At 55.1% G+C, this 18,479-nt stretch overlaps 1 protein-coding gene across 1 annotated transcript in view; it reads right to left on the bottom strand.

Annotated features, from left to right (window-relative positions):
- LOC144950141 (doublecortin domain-containing protein 2-like) overlaps positions 1 to 16,388 on the bottom strand; it is a 29,664-nt gene extending 13,276 nt beyond the window's left edge. The window contains exons 1-3 of the mRNA XM_078880203.1: positions 16,383 to 16,388; positions 8,555 to 8,701; positions 876 to 1,000 (exon numbers count right to left, since the gene is read on the bottom strand). Coding sequence (XP_078736329.1) covers positions 876 to 1,000; positions 8,555 to 8,701; positions 16,383 to 16,388 — 278 coding nt within the window. The remainder of the gene's footprint in view (positions 1 to 875; positions 1,001 to 8,554; positions 8,702 to 16,382) is intronic.
- Positions 16,389 to 18,479: the final 2,091 nt, after the last annotated feature.

Raw genomic sequence — 18,479 nt, 5'->3', positions numbered from 1 at the left:
GGAGGCCTCCTGCCTGTGACACGGCCGCCGTTCTGAACTGACCCCCTCCCCACTCCTTGACCCCCCCCCCCCACTCCTTGACCCCCCCCCCCCACTCCTTGACCCCCCCCACTCATTGACCCCCCCCCACTCCTTGACCCCCCCCCCCCCACTCCTTGACCCCCGAGAGGGAGACGGTGAGACCCGCATCCAGGGCCTGCACCCACGAATCAGAATCTTTGTTTCGCATGCAGGAGGAATCCGATGAGCCATGAAGCTCTTTAGCCACTGATGGGCGGTGGGATGTCGTGGTGGCTCGGACACGGCCATTATGAACGCACGAGGCTCAAACAACTCTGTGTACAGAGAGCTGTGGGTAAACGTGCATGGGTCTGCTCATGGTATGTGTGTGTGGGTGTGTACGGTGTGTGTGTGTGCAGAGTGCGTGGAGGGGAGTAGAGTGAGATGAGAGGGGAGAGGTGGGAGAGTGCGTGGAGGGGAGTGGAGTGAGATTAGAGGGGAGAGGTGGGAGAGTGCGTGGAGGGGAGTAGAGTGAGATGAGAGAGGAGAGGTAGGAGAGTGAGTGGAGGGGAGTAGGGTGAGATGAGAGGGGAGAGGTAGGAGAGTGAGTGGAGGGGAGTATAGTGAGATGAGAGGGGAGAGGTGGGAGAGTGCGTGGTGGGGAGTAGAGTGAGATGAGAGGGGAGAGGCAGGAGAGTGCGTGGTGGGGAGTAGAGTGAGATGAGAGGGGAGAGGTGGGAAAGTGCGTGGAGGGGAGTGGAGTGAGATGAGAGGGGAGAGGCAGGAGAGTGCGTGGTGGGGAGTAGAGTGAGATGAGAGAGGGAGGTAGTTGAGGGGTAGGTAGGTGAGAGGGGGAGGGGGGGAGGGGGTCTCACTCGATCTTCTTGAAGCGCTCTCTGCCTGCCGCCACGTAGACGCCGCCGCTCTGCAGCTGCTCGAGGTGCTCCACGCGGCTCCCGTGGCCCGGCGTGAACACGCTCCGCACGGCGCCGAACCGCGCCTGCACACACACACAGCTCCCACGTGTAGCCTCACACACACACAGCTCCCACGAGTCGCCTGCACACACACACAGCTCCCACGTGTAGCCTCACCCACACACAGCTCCCACGTGTAGCCTCACCCACACACAGCTCCCACGTGTAGCCTCACACACACACAGCTCCCACGTGTAGCCTCACACACACACAGCTCCCACGAGTAGCCTCACACACACACAGCTCCCTCGTGTAGCCTCACACACACACAGCTCCCACGTGTAGCCTCACACACACACAGCTCCCCCGTGTAGCCTCACACACACACACACAGCTCCCTCGTGTAGCCTCACACACACACAGCTCCCACGTGTAGCCTCACACACATACAGCTCCCACGTGTACCCTCACACACACACACAGCTCCCACGTCTAGCCCACACACACACACACAGCTCCCACGTGTAGCTTCACACACACAGCTCCCTCGTGTAGCCTCACACACACACAGCTCCCACGTGTAGCCTCACACACCACACACACACATCTCCCACGTGTAGCCCACACACACACACAGCTCCCTCGTGTAGCCTCACACACACACACAGCTCCCTCGTGTAGCCTCACACACACACAGCTCCCTCGTGTAGCCTCACACACACACAGCTCCCACGTGTAGCCTCACACACACACAGCTCCCACGTGTAGCCTCACCCACACACAGCTCCCACGTGTAGCCTCACCCACACACAGCTCCCACGTGTAGCCTCACACACACACAGCTCCCACGTGTAGCCTCACACACACACAGCTCCCACGAGTAGCCTCACACACACACAGCTCCCTCGTGTAGCCCCACACACACACAGCTCCCACGTGTAGCCTCACACACACACAGCTCCCCCGTGTAGCCTCACACACACACACACAGCTCCCTCGTGTAGCCTCACACACACACAGCTCCCACGTGTAGCCTCACACACATACAGCTCCCACGTGTACCCTCACACACACACACAGCTCCCACGTCTAGCCCACACACACACACACAGCTCCCACGTGTAGCTTCACACACACAGCTCCCTCGTGTAGCCTCACACACACACAGCTCCCACGTGTAGCCTCACACACCACACACACACATCTCCCACGTGTAGCCCACACACACACACAGCTCCCTCGTGTAGCCTCACACACACACACAGCTCCCACGTGTAGCCTCACACACACACAGCCCACACACACACACAGCTCCCACGTGTAGCCACACACACACAGCTCCCACGTGTAGCCTCACACACACACACACAGCTCCCACGTGTAGCCTCACACACACACAGCTCCCTCGTGTAGCCCACACACACACAGCTCCCACGAGTAGCCTCACACACACACAGCTCCCACGTGTAGCCTCACACACACACACACAGCTCCCACGTGTAGCCTCACACACACACAGCTCCCTCGTGTAGCCCACACACACACCGCTCCCACGAGTAGCCTCACACACACACAGCTCCCTCGTGTAGCCCACACACACACACACAGCTCCCTCGTGTAGGCTACACACACACACACAGCTCCCACGTGTAGCCCACACACACAGCTCCCACGTGTAGATTCACACACACACAGCTCCCTCGTGTAGCCCACACACACACACAGCTCCCTCGTATAGCCCACACACACACAGCTCCCACGTGTAGATTCACATACACACAGCTCCCACGTGTAGCCTCACACACACACACACAGCTCCCACGTGTAGCCTCACACACACACAGCTCCCACGTGTAGCCTCACACACACACAGCTCCCACGTGTAGCCTCACACACACACAGCTCCCACGTGCAGCCTCACACACACACACACAGCTCCCACGTGTAGCCTCACAGACACACAGCTCCCACGTGTAGCCTCACACACACACAGCTCCCCCGTGTAGCCTCACACACACGCACAGCTCCCTCGTGTAGCCTCACATACACACAGCTCCCCTGTGCAGCCTCACACACACACACACAGCTCCCACGTGTAGCCACACACACACACACAGCCCACACACACACACAGCTCCCACGTGTAGCCACACACACACAGCTCCCACGTGTAGTCTCACACACACACACACAGCTCCCACGTGTAGCCTCACACACACAGCTCCCTCGTGTAGCCCACACACACACAGCTCCCACGAGTAGCCTCACACACAGCTCCCTCGTGTAGCCCACACACACACACACAGCTCCCTCGTGTAGCCTCACACACACACAGCTCCCCCGTGTAGCCTCACACACACACACAGCTCCCTCGTGTAGCCTCACACACACACAGCTCCCCCGTGTAGCCTCACACACACACACAGCTCCCACGTGTAGCCTCACACACACACACACAGCCCACACACACACACAGCTCCCACGTGTAGCCACACACACACAGCTCCCACGTGTAGCCTCACACACACACACAGCTCCCACGTGTAGCCTCACACACACACAGCTTCCTCGTGTAGCCTCACACACAGCTCCCACGTGTAGCCTCACACACACACAGCTCCCACGTGTAGCCTCACACACATAGCTCCCACGAGTAGCCTCACTCACACACACAGCTCCTTCGTGTAGCCTCACACACACACAGCTCCCTCGTGTCGCCCCACACACACACAGCTCCCACGTGTAGCCTCACACACACACAGCTCCCACATGTAGCCAAACACACACAGCTCCCTCGTGTAGCCTCACACACACACACAGCTCCCAAGTGTAGCCTCACACACACACACACAGCTCCCACGCGTAGCTTCACACACACACACACAGCTCCCTCGTGTCGCCTCACACACACACAGCTCCCACGTGTAGCCATACACACACACAGCTCCCACGTGTAGCCACACACACACAGCTCCCTCGTGTTGCCTCACACACACACACAGCTCCCACGTGTAGCCTCACACACACACACACAGCTCCCACGTGTAGCTTCACACACACACACACACAGCTCCCTCGTGTAGCCTCACACACACAGCTCCCACGTGTAGCCTCACACACACAAATCTATCACGGCCAGCACGGCACGCGAGGGGGTGGGTGACCAACACCACGTGCGACCGCCTTTGTCTCCCAAGTGGCGATGTTTAGACACCGCACCAGCTACTGTACTTATTTCAGGCTGAGTCGACCTAGTGGGGTGGGGGGTGGGGTGGGGGGGGAAGGAGGCCCTGGACCGGTTCAGAAAGTCGCCACCGGTATTTGGTGTTGGCTGTGGGCGGAAATCGAGGCCGTTCCGCATCAGCCGGGCGAACCAGTTCGCTGGGGTCGACCTACACCCTTTGGGTACCCGAAACCTTGGAATCTCCACCCTCCCCATACCCGATTGCTTCATGCCGTACATGGGCCCCGCTGGGCGCCAGTTCCCAGTGGACCCCGGCCCGGCAAGGAGGCAATGGGCGCGGCGGCACCTAAACCCCTCCACCCCTGAGTTTGTTCCCCAGCCAGTGGACGCCGGAGGATGGGAGGGGCTTCTGGAATGGAGACGGATTCCGCCGCAGGAGCCTCGGACAGCCGAGCCACCGCCCACGAAACTGGCCACAAGGGCCGGGCGAGTCCCACGAATTCCCCGGCGCTACTTGGTTGGAGCAACCCAGGCGAGGTGCTCCAGGACTGGGACGGGCACCTCGGGGGCTACGTGGTGCCACGACCGCGGAACAACTCCGCAAGCATCGCGATTCCCTCCCGGCCCCCGCACTAAAACACGACCCGCACGCAGCGCACCCACGTAGTGTCCTGGCGGGGGATTGCCTGGCACATCGGGTTTTAATCCGAAGGGCCCCTAGAGGAAAAGTTCCATGGTTTCCCGGTGCCAGGAGATTGGCCGAACCTCGCAGGGCAGGTTACATTGCGATGCCCCTAAAATTGGTTTAAAATTGTATGGGCGCAGAAAGAAAAGGTTCCCTGGGCCAACCGCAATGAGATACAACTCGCGGGGGGAGAACGGAGGACGGAACCCTGAGCAAGAAGGGCGCAAGACAAAGGGACAATGGGTGTTCACTGCTGCCCGCCGGTCACAGGGAGAGGGACGGCGGTGCGGGTAAGCGCATGATTGGCTGTGCGGTACAATGGCACCTCGGGCCTTTGAAGTAAGGATATAAAAAGAGTAGCCCGGGACGTTGCCTTCAACCTCCGGGCCGTCAAGACCCGCTCCCCGCCGTCCTGCCTCCTCGAGCCGCTCGCAGCATCCGTGTGATGCCAGCGAGTGTTGCTACGAGGCAGTGATAGGTGAAGTTTTCGCTCGTCCCTCTCCCTCCACGTCTCACAGCGTCCGTGCATTGCCGTGAGTACAGCTACGAGGTTCGTGGTAGGACGCTTGAGTGACTGGGTTCGTAGGCAGAGTTAGGCCAAGCTCTTCTCGCAAAATATTCCCCCTCAAGGTAGAGTGTATTTGCGCCATTAATAAACTTTAGTACAGAGCATCGGTGCGGTGTAATTTCTGTGTGTGTGGGTAGAACCTCGGCGTGGTGTCTGCGATTTGTGTGCGGTGTGACTGCGCGGGGAGACGGTGTGCGCGAGAAAGCGAGCGCAGGGCTGCAACGTCGGCGCGGTGTTGGTTATGTGAGTGTGTGTGTGCGAGGCGCGCGCGTCTATTAAACATAGACGGCCGCCGACGTGCCCGTGTCCGAGCAGCTGTGTCGCGCGAGTATTCGGGCGGGGTGTGTTAGGCCCGCTCGCCGGTGCTCGCGCGTGTCTACGCAGCAACAACAGCGTTAACGGCGAGGTGTGCGCGCATATTAAAACTGCCCGCCGTTTTTAGCGCTAGCCTTTGTGCGAAATAAACGCCTGTAGGGGCGCACGTGGGTACACGCGTGTGTGGGAAATACGCGCCTGCAGGGGCGGGCGTGTGCACGCCACCGCGTTCGCTTGTGTGGTGGTGCACGTGGGCGTGTGCGAGATAACCCCGAGCGGTGGTGAGCCAACCAATCAGCGATGTCCATCAGAGAGGGCACTGGCGCGAGGGGGGGGGGCAATCACCCGATCGGCGGGGGCCCGGCGAGAAGCGGCCGACGAGGAGGAGGGGGGAGTGGAGGGGGTGGACGTCGCACCCCGCCCGCTCGCAGGGAGCGGGGAGGCGGGCGTCAGCCCCCACAGATTGGTGTCAGAAGTGAGAGAGCGAGAGAGTGAGAGAGTGAGCGAGAGGTGGGGGTTTACATAAAGCAAAGTTATTTTTAAAACAAAAATTACGAAATGATGAACGAAGCAAAGTGCCGACTACACCGAGCATCTTCTTGTTTCTACTGATCGTAAAAAAAGGAGAGGGACACAGAGAGATGAGAGAGCGAGAGAGCGAGAGAGCGAGAGAGCGAGAGAGCGAGAGATGAGAGAGCGAGAGAGCGAGAGAGCGAGAGAGCGAGAGAGCGAGAGAGCGAGAGAGACGAGAGAGCGAGAGAGCGAGAGAGCGAGAGAGCGAGAGAGATGAGAGAGCGAGAGAGCGAGAGAGCGAGAGAGCGAGAGAGCGAGAGAGCGAGAGAGCGAGAGAGCGAGAGAGATGAGAGAGCGAGAGAGATGAGAGAGCGAGAGAGATGAGAGAGCGAGAGAGTGAGAGAGCGAGAGAGCGAGAGAGATGAGAGAGCGAGAGAGCGAGAGAGCGAGAGAGCGAGAGAGCGAGAGAGCGAGAGAGCGAGAGAGATGAGAGAGATGAGAGAGCGAGAGAGTGAGAGAGCGAGAGAGCGAGAGAGATGAGAGAGCGAGAGAGCGAGAGAGCGAGAGAGCGAGAGAGCGAGAGAGCGAGAGAGATGAGAGAGCGAGAGAGTGAGAGAGATGAGAGAGCGAGAGAGTGAGAGAGATGAGAGAGCGAGAGAGATGAGAGAGCGAGAGAGCGAGAGAGTGAGAGAGCGAGAGAGCGAGAGAGATGAGAGAGATGAGAGAGCGAGAGAGCGAGAGAGCGAGAGAGCGAGAGAGCGAGAGAGCGAGAGAGCGAGAGAGATGAGAGAGATGAGAGAGCGAGAGAGTGAGAGAGCGAGAGAGCGAGAGAGATGAGAGAGCGAGAGAGCGAGAGAGCGAGAGAGCGAGAGAGCGAGAGAGCGAGAGAGATGAGAGAGCGAGAGAGTGAGAGAGATGAGAGAGCGAGAGAGTGAGAGAGATGAGAGAGCGAGAGAGATGAGAGAGCGAGAGAGCGAGAGAGTGAGAGAGCGAGAGAGCGAGAGAGATGAGAGAGCGAGAGAGCGAGAGAGCGAGAGAGCGAGAGAGCGAGAGAGTGAGAGAGCGAGAGAGCGAGAGAGATGAGAGAGCGAGAGAGCGAGAGAGCGAGAGAGCGAGAGAGCGAGAGAGCGAGAGAGTGAGAGAGCGAGAGAGCGAGAGAGATGAGAGAGCGAGAGAGCGAGAGAGCGAGAGAGATGAGAGAGCGAGAGAGTGAGAGAGCGAGAGAGCGAGAGAGCGAGAGAGCGAGAGAGTGAGAGAGATGAGAGAGCGAGAGAGATGAGAGAGCGAGAGAGATGAGAGAGCGAGAGCGAGAGAGATGAGAGAGCGAGAGAGTGAGAGAGTGAGAGAGCGAGAGAGTGAGAGAGCGAGAGAGCGAGAGAGATGAGAGAGCGAGAGAGATGAGAGAGCGAGAGAGATGAGAGAGATGAGAGAGCGAGAGAGATGAGAGAGCGAGAGAGTGAGAGAGCGAGAGAGTGAGAGAGCGAAAGAGCGAGAGAGCGAGAGAGTGAGAGAGCGAGAGAGTGAGAGAGATGAGAGAGCGAGAGAGATGAGAGAGCGAGAGAGATGAGAGAGCGAGAGAGTGAGAGAGCGAGAGAGTGAGAGAGCGAGAGAGTGAGAGAGCGAAAGAGCGAGAGAGATGAGAGAGATGAGAGAGCGAGAGAGTGAGAGAGCGAGAGAGCGAGAGAGCGAGAGAGATGAGAGAGCGAGAGAGATGAGAGAGCGAGAGAGTGAGAGAGCGAGAGAGATGAGAGAGCGAGAGAGATGAGAGAGCGAGAGAGATGAGAGAGCGAGAGAGTGAGAGAGCGAGAGAGCGAGAGAGTGAGAGAGCGAGAGAGCGAGAGAGCGAGCGAGAGAGATGAGAGAGCGAGAGAGATGAGAGAGCGAGAGAGATGAGAGAGCGAGAGATGAGAGAGCGAGAGAGCGAGAGAGCGAGCGAGAGAGATGAGAGAGCGAGAGAGATGAGAGAGCGAGAGAGATGAGAGAGCGAGAGATGAGAGAGCGAGAGAGCGAGAGAGCGAGCGAGAGTGATGAGAGAGCGAGAGAGATGAGAGAGCGAGAGAGATGAGAGAGCGAGAGATGAGAGAGCGAGAGATGAGAGAGCGAGAGAGCGAGAGAGATGAGAGAGCGAGAGAGCGAGAGAGAGAGATGAGAGAGCGAGAGAGATGAGAGAGCGAGAGAGATGAGAGAGATGAGAGAGCGAGAGAGCGAGAGAGATGAGAGAGCGAGAGAGCGAGCGAGAGAGATGAGAGAGCGAGAGAGATGAGAGAGCGAGAGATGAGAGAGCGAGAGAGATGAGAGAGATGAGAGAGCGAGAGAGCGAGAGAGATGAGAGAGCGAGAGATGAGAGAGCGAGAGAGCGAGAGATTGCGTGCCTGCAGGCCGTCCGTGAGCTCCCCCAGGAAGTTATCGTAGCTGCCCGTCTTCTTGGCGTTCACGATGAACCGACGGCCGGGGTAGTGCGAGTCGCCGTTGCGGAACACCACGATGTGCTTGGCCACCGGTTGGTGGTGGTGGTGGTGCTGGTCGTGGTGGTCGTGCTGGTTGTGGTGGTCGTGAGGTCTCCGCGAGGCCATCGTGGCTTCTGGCTCTCGGATGGCGCGTCGGCAAACCCTGCACAGTCGCCCGGTACAGACGCCGGTGTTAGCCGCGGTGGTGGTGGGGGGATCTAACTGGGGGCTTTGACAGGTCCGTGGCGAGATGCCGGGCCACGCGTGGGAAGCCACAGAGAGAGAGGGGCGGGGGGGTCAGGGAGATACCACCCCAAAGTTGGTTGGACGTTTGATTTTCGTTTGAACTGAGCAACACCATTCCAACCGAGATTGGATGGGAGGAGGTTGTGAAAAAGGGATGGCATGCCGCTGGTTTCGCTGAGAATCCCATGAAAAATTATATAATAACACTATAACGCTTTTATTCCCATAAAAAATCCTTTAGCACTGTGTAGCCTTAACAGGCTGTTGGGTACAGTGCTGTTAGCGAGCTCCTATTAAGGCCGGAACACAAAGACATCAATCCCTCGTGGAGGGGGTGGTGGAGGAGGGGGGGAAGAGAAAGGGGGTGCAGGGGGTGGTGGAGGAGGGGTGGAGGTTGGAGGGGTGGAGGAGGGTGGTGGATGGGGGGGGGGTGGAGGAGGGGGGGGTGGAGGGGGGTGGTAGAGGAAGGGTGGAGGGGGTGATGGAGGAGGGGTGGAGGGGGGTGGTGGAGGAGGGGGGCGGGGTTCTGCGGCGTCGTGAATTGGCTCCGTCTGGGGGTCCCGCGTGGCTCGTGGCGCCATGGAGACCACGCGCGGTGTGTTGTGGCTCCGTCTCCACTTGGGAGGCCCGCGGGGGGTGCTGGGGGTGGGGGTCACGCACCCCAGAGGCCACGCGGCTCTGAGTTCGATCTCAGCTCACGGCCACCGCCACCAAACACCGGCGACGAACATCTCTGAACCGGTCCTGGGTCTCCTGCTCCTAGGTCGACTCAGCCTCAAATGAGTTGTGTGGACATCGCCACGAGGGAGACAAAGGCGGCCGGGCGTCGTTGTTGGCCACCCATCGCCCCTCGTGTGCCGCAGTGCCGGCCTTCATAGGTGCGACTCGCTCACAGCACTTGCCCCAACAGCTGTTCAAGGCTATATAGGGGGGGGCACCTTTGCCAATACCTTTATTCACTAAACCTCTCACCCTGAAACCGCTCTCGCTCCTACACTCGTCACAAGCCCACGCTGTGGCCTTAAACTAAATAAATAAATGCAACAGGCTGACGCTGCGGGCAATTGCCCTGCTACACGGCCCACGTGGGTCTGGCTGGGGCTGCCAGACGCTTAGGGTACGATGCTTGCTGCGGCCCGAACCTGTCCGGCACAGAGTGGCGGTGTCGGTGTTGGCACGGGACGCGTTGGTTTGTCGTCGTCGTTGTTGCTGGCTATGCTCGGGCGCCACGGTGGCTGTGAGATGTTGACTACCTCGCCTGGTGTGCAGGAGGTCGTGGGTTCCATCCCGACCCTGACGCCTGCTGCTGTATATTTGGAGTCTGCGTGTCTCTCTCTCATCATCATCAGGGTGGCTAGGAGATGTTAACTACCTCGCCTGGTGTGCAGGAGGTCGTGGGTTCCATCCCGACCCTGACGCCTGCTGCTGTATATTTGGAGTCTGCGTGTCTCTCTCTCATCATCATCAGGGTGGCTAGGAGATGTTGACTACCTCGCCTGGTGTGCAGGAGGTCGTGGGTTCCATCCCGACCCTGACGCCTGCTGCTGTATATTTGGAGTCTGCGTGTCTCTCTCTCATCATCATCAGGGTGGCTAGGAGATGTTAACTACCTCGCCTGGTGTGCAGGAGGTCGTGGGTTCCATCCCGACCCTGACGCCTGCTGCTGTATATTTGGAGTCTGCGTGTCTCTCTCTCATCATCATCAGGGTGGCTAGGAGATGTTGACTACCTCGCCTGGTGTGCAGGAGGTCGTGGGTTCCATACCGACCCTGACGCCTGCTGCTGTATATTTGAAGTCTGCGTGTCTCTCTCTTATCATCATCAGGGTGGCTAGGAGATGCTAACTACCTCGCCTGGTGTGCAGGAGGTCGTGGGTTCGAACCTGACCCTGACGCCTGCTGTATATTTGGAGTCTGCGTGTCTCTCTCCCCGTGGTCGCGTGGATCTTTTTGTTCTTTGTCCTCCGGTTTTCCCCTCCACGCTGAGAATCACCATCATGCGTGTTCGAGTGTTTGGCTGCTAGAAATGGACCCGTCGTGGTGGTGAAGCCGCTTTGTGGGACTATGGTAGGTGGCAGCCAGGTCGCGTCTGGACAAGCGCTGCATAGCTCAGTGGGCCTTAGCTGGTCAAATTAAACATGCTCTTGGTTCTTTCGGTAAAGTCATCACGTAGAAGGGAAATAATAAATAATACAAAATAAAACATTATAAAATACAATTCTCACGACGTTTCGGCCACAACACAAGCAGCCGTCCTCAGGTGAAGAACAGGTCTGTCGGAAAGACAGCGTCTGAATGAAGGTAGTTAACATCTCCGAGTTCATTCAGACGCTGTCTTTCCGACAGACCTGTTCTTCACCTGAGGACGGCTGCTTGCGTTGTAGCCGAAACGTCGTGAGAATTGTATTTTATTATGTTTTATTTTTTATTATTTTATTATTTCCCTTCTACGTGATTTTACCGAAAGAACCAAGAAGATTAATCCCTGCAGTCATGAAAGCTTTCAATCGAAAAATAAAACATTGCTTAGTTTGTCCACCGTCACTGTTAACTCGGTAGCAGCATCAGCAGCAGCATCATCAACATCATCAGCAGCAGCATCATCAGCAGCAGCATCATCAGTAACATCATCAGCATCATCACCAGCAGCATCATCAGCAGCAGCATCATCAGCATCATCAGTAACATCATCATCATCAGCATCATCAGCATCAGCAGCATCCTCAGCAGCATCTCAACAACACTGCAGCGTAGCTTCTTCCAGTGAAGGGTTAATTATTATTATAATTCGACAACGTGTAGGGATAATATTCATAATAAGAAGGTATTGTCGTATGTAGGTTTTTATATTGAACTTCTTTCGCACCGTACGTAGCCAACCGCGCTCAGCTGGAGGATGTCGGGTGAGAGAATCGCGTGAATGTAACACTGTGTCGTTAACTCCCCCACCTCCACCCGACACAGACAATCGGTCAGCGAGCCACTGGTTCCACAACCACATTTACAATAAAAACAAAACAACTAAAAACTCTTACACTATGAGACCTCCTTTACCAGTGGCAAAATATAGTAATAGGTTTTTACCCTTTCAACTGGTACACAAACTGACACCTTCATACAAGGCATCATGTTTGCAATAACCACACAAGCAGTCAAAATGCAAACAAAAGTAAACAACTCTGATGATGATAATGATATGCACTGTCCTTGAATTTGATTGGTCCTATTACTATATTTTGCCACTGGTAAAGGAGTTCTCATAGTGTAAATGTTTACCCCGAGCTCTCAATACTCTGATAGTGCACTGTTTTTGAGTTGTACGCCTTTTGGCGTCATCTGGTCCAACACCATGTGAGACTAGGCTTTAAGAAAAGCTGTCTCGGGTGTGGACCAATCAACTTCAAGGACAGTGCATATCATTATCATCATCAGAGTTGTTTCTTTTTGTTTGCATTTTGACTGCTTGTGTTGTGGTTATTGCAAACATGATGCCTTGTATAAAGGTGTCAGTTTTTTGTACCAGTTGAAAGGGTAAAAACCTATTACTATAACTAAAAACTCTGTTTTATGTTTACCAGGTAAAGCCCCACTGGGCTGTGTAGCTCTATTTCAGAAGCCACCCGGCCATCACAAGTGACAGCTCAACGCAGTTGGCGGCTTATCATCATCATCATCATCGAGTGGAAATTTATAGCAGAAGTCTAATTACTGTGAACGCGCGGTGATGTTGATTCTAAATGTGGAGTGGAAAAATCGGAGGACTCGGAGAAAAATCCACGCGACCACGGGGAGAGCATGCAAAGTTCAAATATACAGCAGCAGGCGTCAGGGTTGGGATCGAAGATTTTGAAGCAAAACCAATAGCTTCAAGCACACTGAATCCCTTTGCTTGGTTTAGATATGTGGATGACACATTGGTGGTCTGGCCACACGGCAAAGATACACTTAACGATTTCTAAATAATCTCAACTCGCAAAACCCCGTCCATACAGTTCGCCATGGAAGTGGAATTTGACAAAACTCTCCCATTTCTGAATTTTCTGCTCGGGTAAAATAACGCACCGCGTTCATCAAAAGAAAACGACACACTGGCACCTATCTGAACGCAGAGTTACACCATCAGCATGCACAGAAATCATCTCTCATCAAGACGCTCATACATTGGGCTTAGAAAGTGTCAAATGGTGAAAGTCTGAGAAGTGAGATTAAACATATTAAAGCGGTGCTGCAATTGAACGGTTACAATGATGCACAAATCAATAGGACACTGAATGCCAAAACGAAATCAAATAGCACGAGCGTTGAAACTGACCAAGTAAATAAAACTATTAAAATACCCTACGTTGCTCGAGTAACTGATAAACTTGGAAAATCAAAACATCTGAGTCAGATTTGACTCGGTACATACAATACAGAAACTAATATATGGTACGAAAGATGTATTAGTGAAGCTATCAAACAGAAGGTGTGTATTGGATTCATTGTTCTTGTGCAAATGCTATGTTGGTCAGACAGGACGAATGATCAGCACGGGCCAAAAAATCACCAAATAAATATTAAATACTCCCAAATACAACTGCCGGCAGTGGCAGAACACGCGTGCCAACAAGGACACTCGATTTATTTCGATAACGTTGAAAGTTCTGTGCAAAACTAGTTACTACTGGCCAAGACTAATTAGATAATCTATTGAAATTGAGAGAAGAATGATTTTAACCGTTCGGGTAACTACAGGCTGAGTGATTCATTTTCCTTTTTACACACTTCATATTGACTCAATCTGTCTGTTGTTATATGCTCAAATCTTGTAACTCAATTTTAATCCACTTCCCAATGTGGTATCGACTGCAAACTTGATATACTTATGTCATACTGATGACAATACTATATTATATTATATCATAAAAAATAAAAAAATAACTATTTTTAAAAATCTATATGTTATGTTTCGGCTTGGGTCTAATTGTCCACAGTAAACTGACGTTGGCTGTATTTGACCACGGTCCCTTACGTTATGGCAAGCCTCGGGGCCACTTCCTGGAGTCGTGGAGTTCTGCCATTATTAGTACATTCCATTAAACCGTTTAAAAAAAAGTTTTTAAATATCACTTTTTTCTCTCTCTCACCTAAGCTCTCTTTGAATTTCACCCCCACCCTCTCGCCCGTTACGGCCTCCCCTCCCTCCCCCCTCTCGGATCTATATAATGCCTCATCACAACGGCATGCTTCTCTCTCTCACCTGAAGACGATTGCTTGTTGTTGCGATCGAAACGTTGTGATCTATTATTTATTTCCTATCTACGTGACTTTACCAAAAGAACCAAAGAGTATGAATTCCTACAGTCACGAAAGCTTCAAATCAAGATTCAAGTAACACTGTATGTCTACACAGGTCACCATACGTCTGTAGTGACACAGCGCTGACTGCTGTACAGCAACTGCAGGTGGACACTTAGCGCACACGCCGTTGAGTATACACGCGGTGTGTGTGCCGGCAGGGCGGTGGAACTGGGGCAAGGGTCACGGTAGACCTCGTGGGGAGGCCCCTGGAACCCTCTGGAGGGTTCGAGAAGGGAGGAAGCGTGGCCAGGGCGGAGCCAAGCGTGGTCAGGGCGGAGCCAAGCGTGGCCAGGGCGGAGACAAGTGGGGCGAGGGCGGAGCCAAGCGTGGCTAGGGCGGAGCCAAGCGTGGATAGGGAGGAGCCAAGCGTGGCTAGGGAGGAGCCAAGTGTGGCCAGGGCAGAGCCAAGCGTGGCTAGGGAGGAGCCAAGTGTGGCCAGAGCGGAGCCAAGCGTGGTCAGGGCGGAGACAAGTGGGGCGAGGGCGGAGCCAAGCGTGGCTAGGGAGGAGCCAAGCATGGCTAGGGAGGAGCCAAGCGTGGCTAGGGAGGAGCCAAGCGGGGCAGGGCGGAGACAAGTGGGGCGAGGGCGGAGCCAAGCGTGGCCAGGGCGGAGCCAAGCGTGGCCAGGGCGGAGACAAGTGGGGCGAGGGCGGAGCCAAGCGTGGCTAGGGCGGAGCCAAGCGTGGATAGGGAGGAGCCAAGCGTGGCTAGGGAGGAGCCAAGTGTGGCCAGGGCAGAGCCAAGCGTGGCTAGGGAGGAGCCAAGTGTGGCCAGAGCGGAGCCAAGCGTGGTCAGGGCGGAGACAAGTGGGGCGAGGGCGGAGCCAAGCGTGGCTAGGGCGGAGCCAAGCGTGGCTAGGGAGGAGCCAAGCGTGGCTAGGGCGGAGCCAAGCGTGGCTAGGGAGGAGCCAAGCGTGGCTAGGGAGGAGCCAAGCGTGGCTAGGGCGGAGCCAAGCGTGGCTAGGGAGGAGCCAAGCGTGGCTAGGGAGGAGCCAAGCGTGGCTAGGGCGGAGCCAAGCGTGGCTAGGGAGGAGCCAAGCGTGGCTAGGGAGGAGCCAAGCGGGGCAGGGCGGAGACAAGTGGGGCGAGGGCGGAGCCAAGCGTGGCCAGGGCGGAGCCAAGCCGCGCCGAGGGGAATAAAAGCAGCGGAGAGTGGGGAGCTCCGGGCTGCCGGTTCTGGGAGTGGACTCATCTCTAGATTTGAAGCTTTCGTGACTGCAATGATTCATATTCTCAGGTTTTTTCGGTAAAGTCACGTAGGTAAAAACATTAAAATTAATGAAAGTAAAATAAAACAAAACAAAAATAAAATTCACGACGTTTCGGAGGCAACACAAGTCTCCTTCATCAGGTGGGACCGTCACAGCCGAATGATGCAGCTAATTCGGCTGTGACGGTCCCACCTGATGAAGGAGACTTGTGTTGCCTCCGAAACGTCGTGAATTTTATTTTTGTTTTGTTTTATTTTACTTTCATTAATTTTAATGTTTTTACCTACGTGACTTTACCGAAAAAACCTGAGAATATGGACTCATCTCGTCGTCGCCACCCTCGTCGCTGCCGCCCGATCATTGCGTGGCCGGACAGCGGTTGGCTGTCTCGGTCGACGCCGTCGGTGCAACACGGACAGGGTCGTGTCTAGGCCGGGTCGTACGGCAGCGTGGTCGTGAGAGAGAGAGAGGGGGCCGGAGTTGGTGGCGTGGAACGTAATAAAGGAAGGACGGTGCCTCCTGCGACTAACTCGTCTGCGACTGAGTGTGTGCGCCGCACGGCACCCGCACGCACTCACACACACAAGCCTCGCTGAGGGAGAAGAGACCTTACGACACTGCACGTCGATGGGGATTACCTGTGAGCAGAAAATCAGAAGCACTGATAATAATAGGGGTTTCCCCTTTCTTCTGGCAACAGAACTGAAACCTTTTTACAAGGAATCATGTTACTGCATTAACCACAATACTTGTGCTCAGAATGCAAACAAAACACACGCTGATAATATATGCATTGTCTTTGAAACTGATTGGTCCACACCAGAGACGGCTTTCTTTTGAGCCTCGTCTCAATTGGTGCTAGACCAGAGGACGCCAAAAGGCGTACAGCTCAAAGACAACGCACTATCAAAGTAATGAGGGCTCGGGGTGAGCATCTACATCATTAGACGGGCGGCACCTCCATTGGGACATCTCACAGTGAGCAGTGCACCACCCTGTGGCACGGACAGAGCGGGAGCAGGAGATTAATGATCGTCCGTATAGCCTGAACAGACTGTTGGGGCAAATGTTGTTAGCGAGTAGCACCTGTGAAGCCTAGGACGGCACACGAGTGGGTGGGTGGCGAGTACCACGCCCGGCCGCCTTTGTCTCCCCAATGTTGACACTGACACAACGCACCAGGTACTGATGTACGGTTGAGTCAATCTAAGGGGAGGCCCAGGACCGGTTCAGATAATCATCCCCGATGTTAGCCGTGAGCAGGAATCGAACTCGGGTGGCACGGTTTGTAGCACAGTGCGCTAACCACTGCACCACCGCTCCTCGCCTCCTAGGCTGTACCACGGTGGCTAGGAGATGTTAATTACCTCGCCTGGTGTGCAGGAGGTCGTGGGTTAGATCCCGACCCTGACGCCTGCTGCTGTATATTTGGGGTTTGCATGTCTCTCTCCCCGTGGTCGCGTGGATTTTTCTCCAGGCCCTCCGGGTTTTCCCCCTCCACACTTAGAATCAACGTCACCGTGGCTGCAAAACATTTCCACGTGATGATGATGATGATGACGATCAGCCACTTCGTGGAGCTGTCATTTTGTGGTGGCCAGGTCGCTTCTGACAAATAGCTCCACAGCTCAGTGGACCTTACCTGGTCAAATAAACACAACTAGTTTAGACTTGAGCGTCAGTCACGTGAATTCTACCAGTAACGAGGGATACATGCATCGCACGCGTCGATGGTTAACATCAAACGAGAGAGATCGAGAGAGAGATCAAGAGAGAAAAAGAGATCAAGATAGAGAGATCAAGAGAGAGAGATCAAGTGAGATATTTCAAGAGAGAGATCAAGAGAGAGATCAAGTGAGAGATTTCAAGAGAGAGATCAAGAGAGAGATCTCAAGAGAGAGAAATAGATCAAGCGAGAGAGATCAAGATAGAGAGATCAAGAGAGAGATCAAGAGAGAGATCTCAAGAGAGAGAAATAGATCAAGCGAGAGAGATCAAGATAGAGAGATCAAGTGAGAGATCTCAAGAGATACTCCGTGTGACTCACCACGGGTCAAGGGCAGCAGCAGAAGCAGCAGCAGCAGAAGGCGACGTGACCGGTTGGATTCGAGGCAGCGGCGGAGAGGACGCGGAGAGGAGAGAGCGAGACAGCGTAGACAGAGAGCGAGAAGATGGGGAGAGAGTACAAGCGAGTGGATGGTGCCGAGAGAATTGGAGGAGTCTCGGTGGAAAGATGGGACGGGAGAGAGATTGTAGCGAGAGAGTGTGAGAGAGAGATCGTAGAGCAACGCCTGTGGGAGAGTAGGGGAGAGAGACAGAGAGAGAGAGACAGGGAGAGAGGGAAAGATGGAGGGAGAGATGGAGGGAGAGAGGCGAGTGGAAAGCGGAGGAGGGATGGGACAGTGGAATGAGTGAGGATGATGATGTTGAGGGTCTCAGAACTCCCAGTGGTGGGAGTCTCCGTCCCTACTGTGGAGTCTCCATGGAGAGGAGGCTCGGGACACGCGATACCAGCATCACCACCACGACCACGTGCCAGGGTCTATCCACTGGTAGAGGCCTTCACATTAACACCACGTGCCAGGGTCTATCCACTGCTAGAGGCCTTCACATCAACACGACGAGCCAGGGTCTATCCACTGCTAGAGGCCTTCACATCAACACCACGAGCCAGGGTCTATCCACTGCTAGAGGCCTTCACATCAACACCACGAGCCAGGGTCTACCCACTGCTAGAGGCCTTCACATCAACATCACGTGCCAGGGTCTATCCACTGCTAGAGGCCTTCACACCAACACGACGAGCCAGGGTCTATCCACTGCTAGAGGCCTTCACATCAACACCACGAGCCAGGGTCTATCCACTGCTAGAGGCCTTCACATCAACACCACGAGCCAGGGTCTATCCACTGCTAGAGGCCTTCACATGAACACCACGAGCCAGGGTATATCTACTGCTAGAGGCCTTCACATGAACACCACGAGCCAGGGTCTATCCACTGCTAGAGGCCTTCACATGAACACCACGTGCGAGGGTCTATCTACTGCTAGAGGC

Source organism: Lampetra fluviatilis, chromosome 56 (genome assembly GCF_964198595.1).
Source record: "Lampetra fluviatilis chromosome 56, kcLamFluv1.1, whole genome shotgun sequence".
NCBI classification, from domain to species: domain Eukaryota; kingdom Metazoa; phylum Chordata; class Hyperoartia; order Petromyzontiformes; family Petromyzontidae; genus Lampetra; species Lampetra fluviatilis.
The sequence above is the reverse complement of the archived record's forward strand: the minus strand, read 5'-3'. Positions and strand labels throughout refer to the sequence as shown.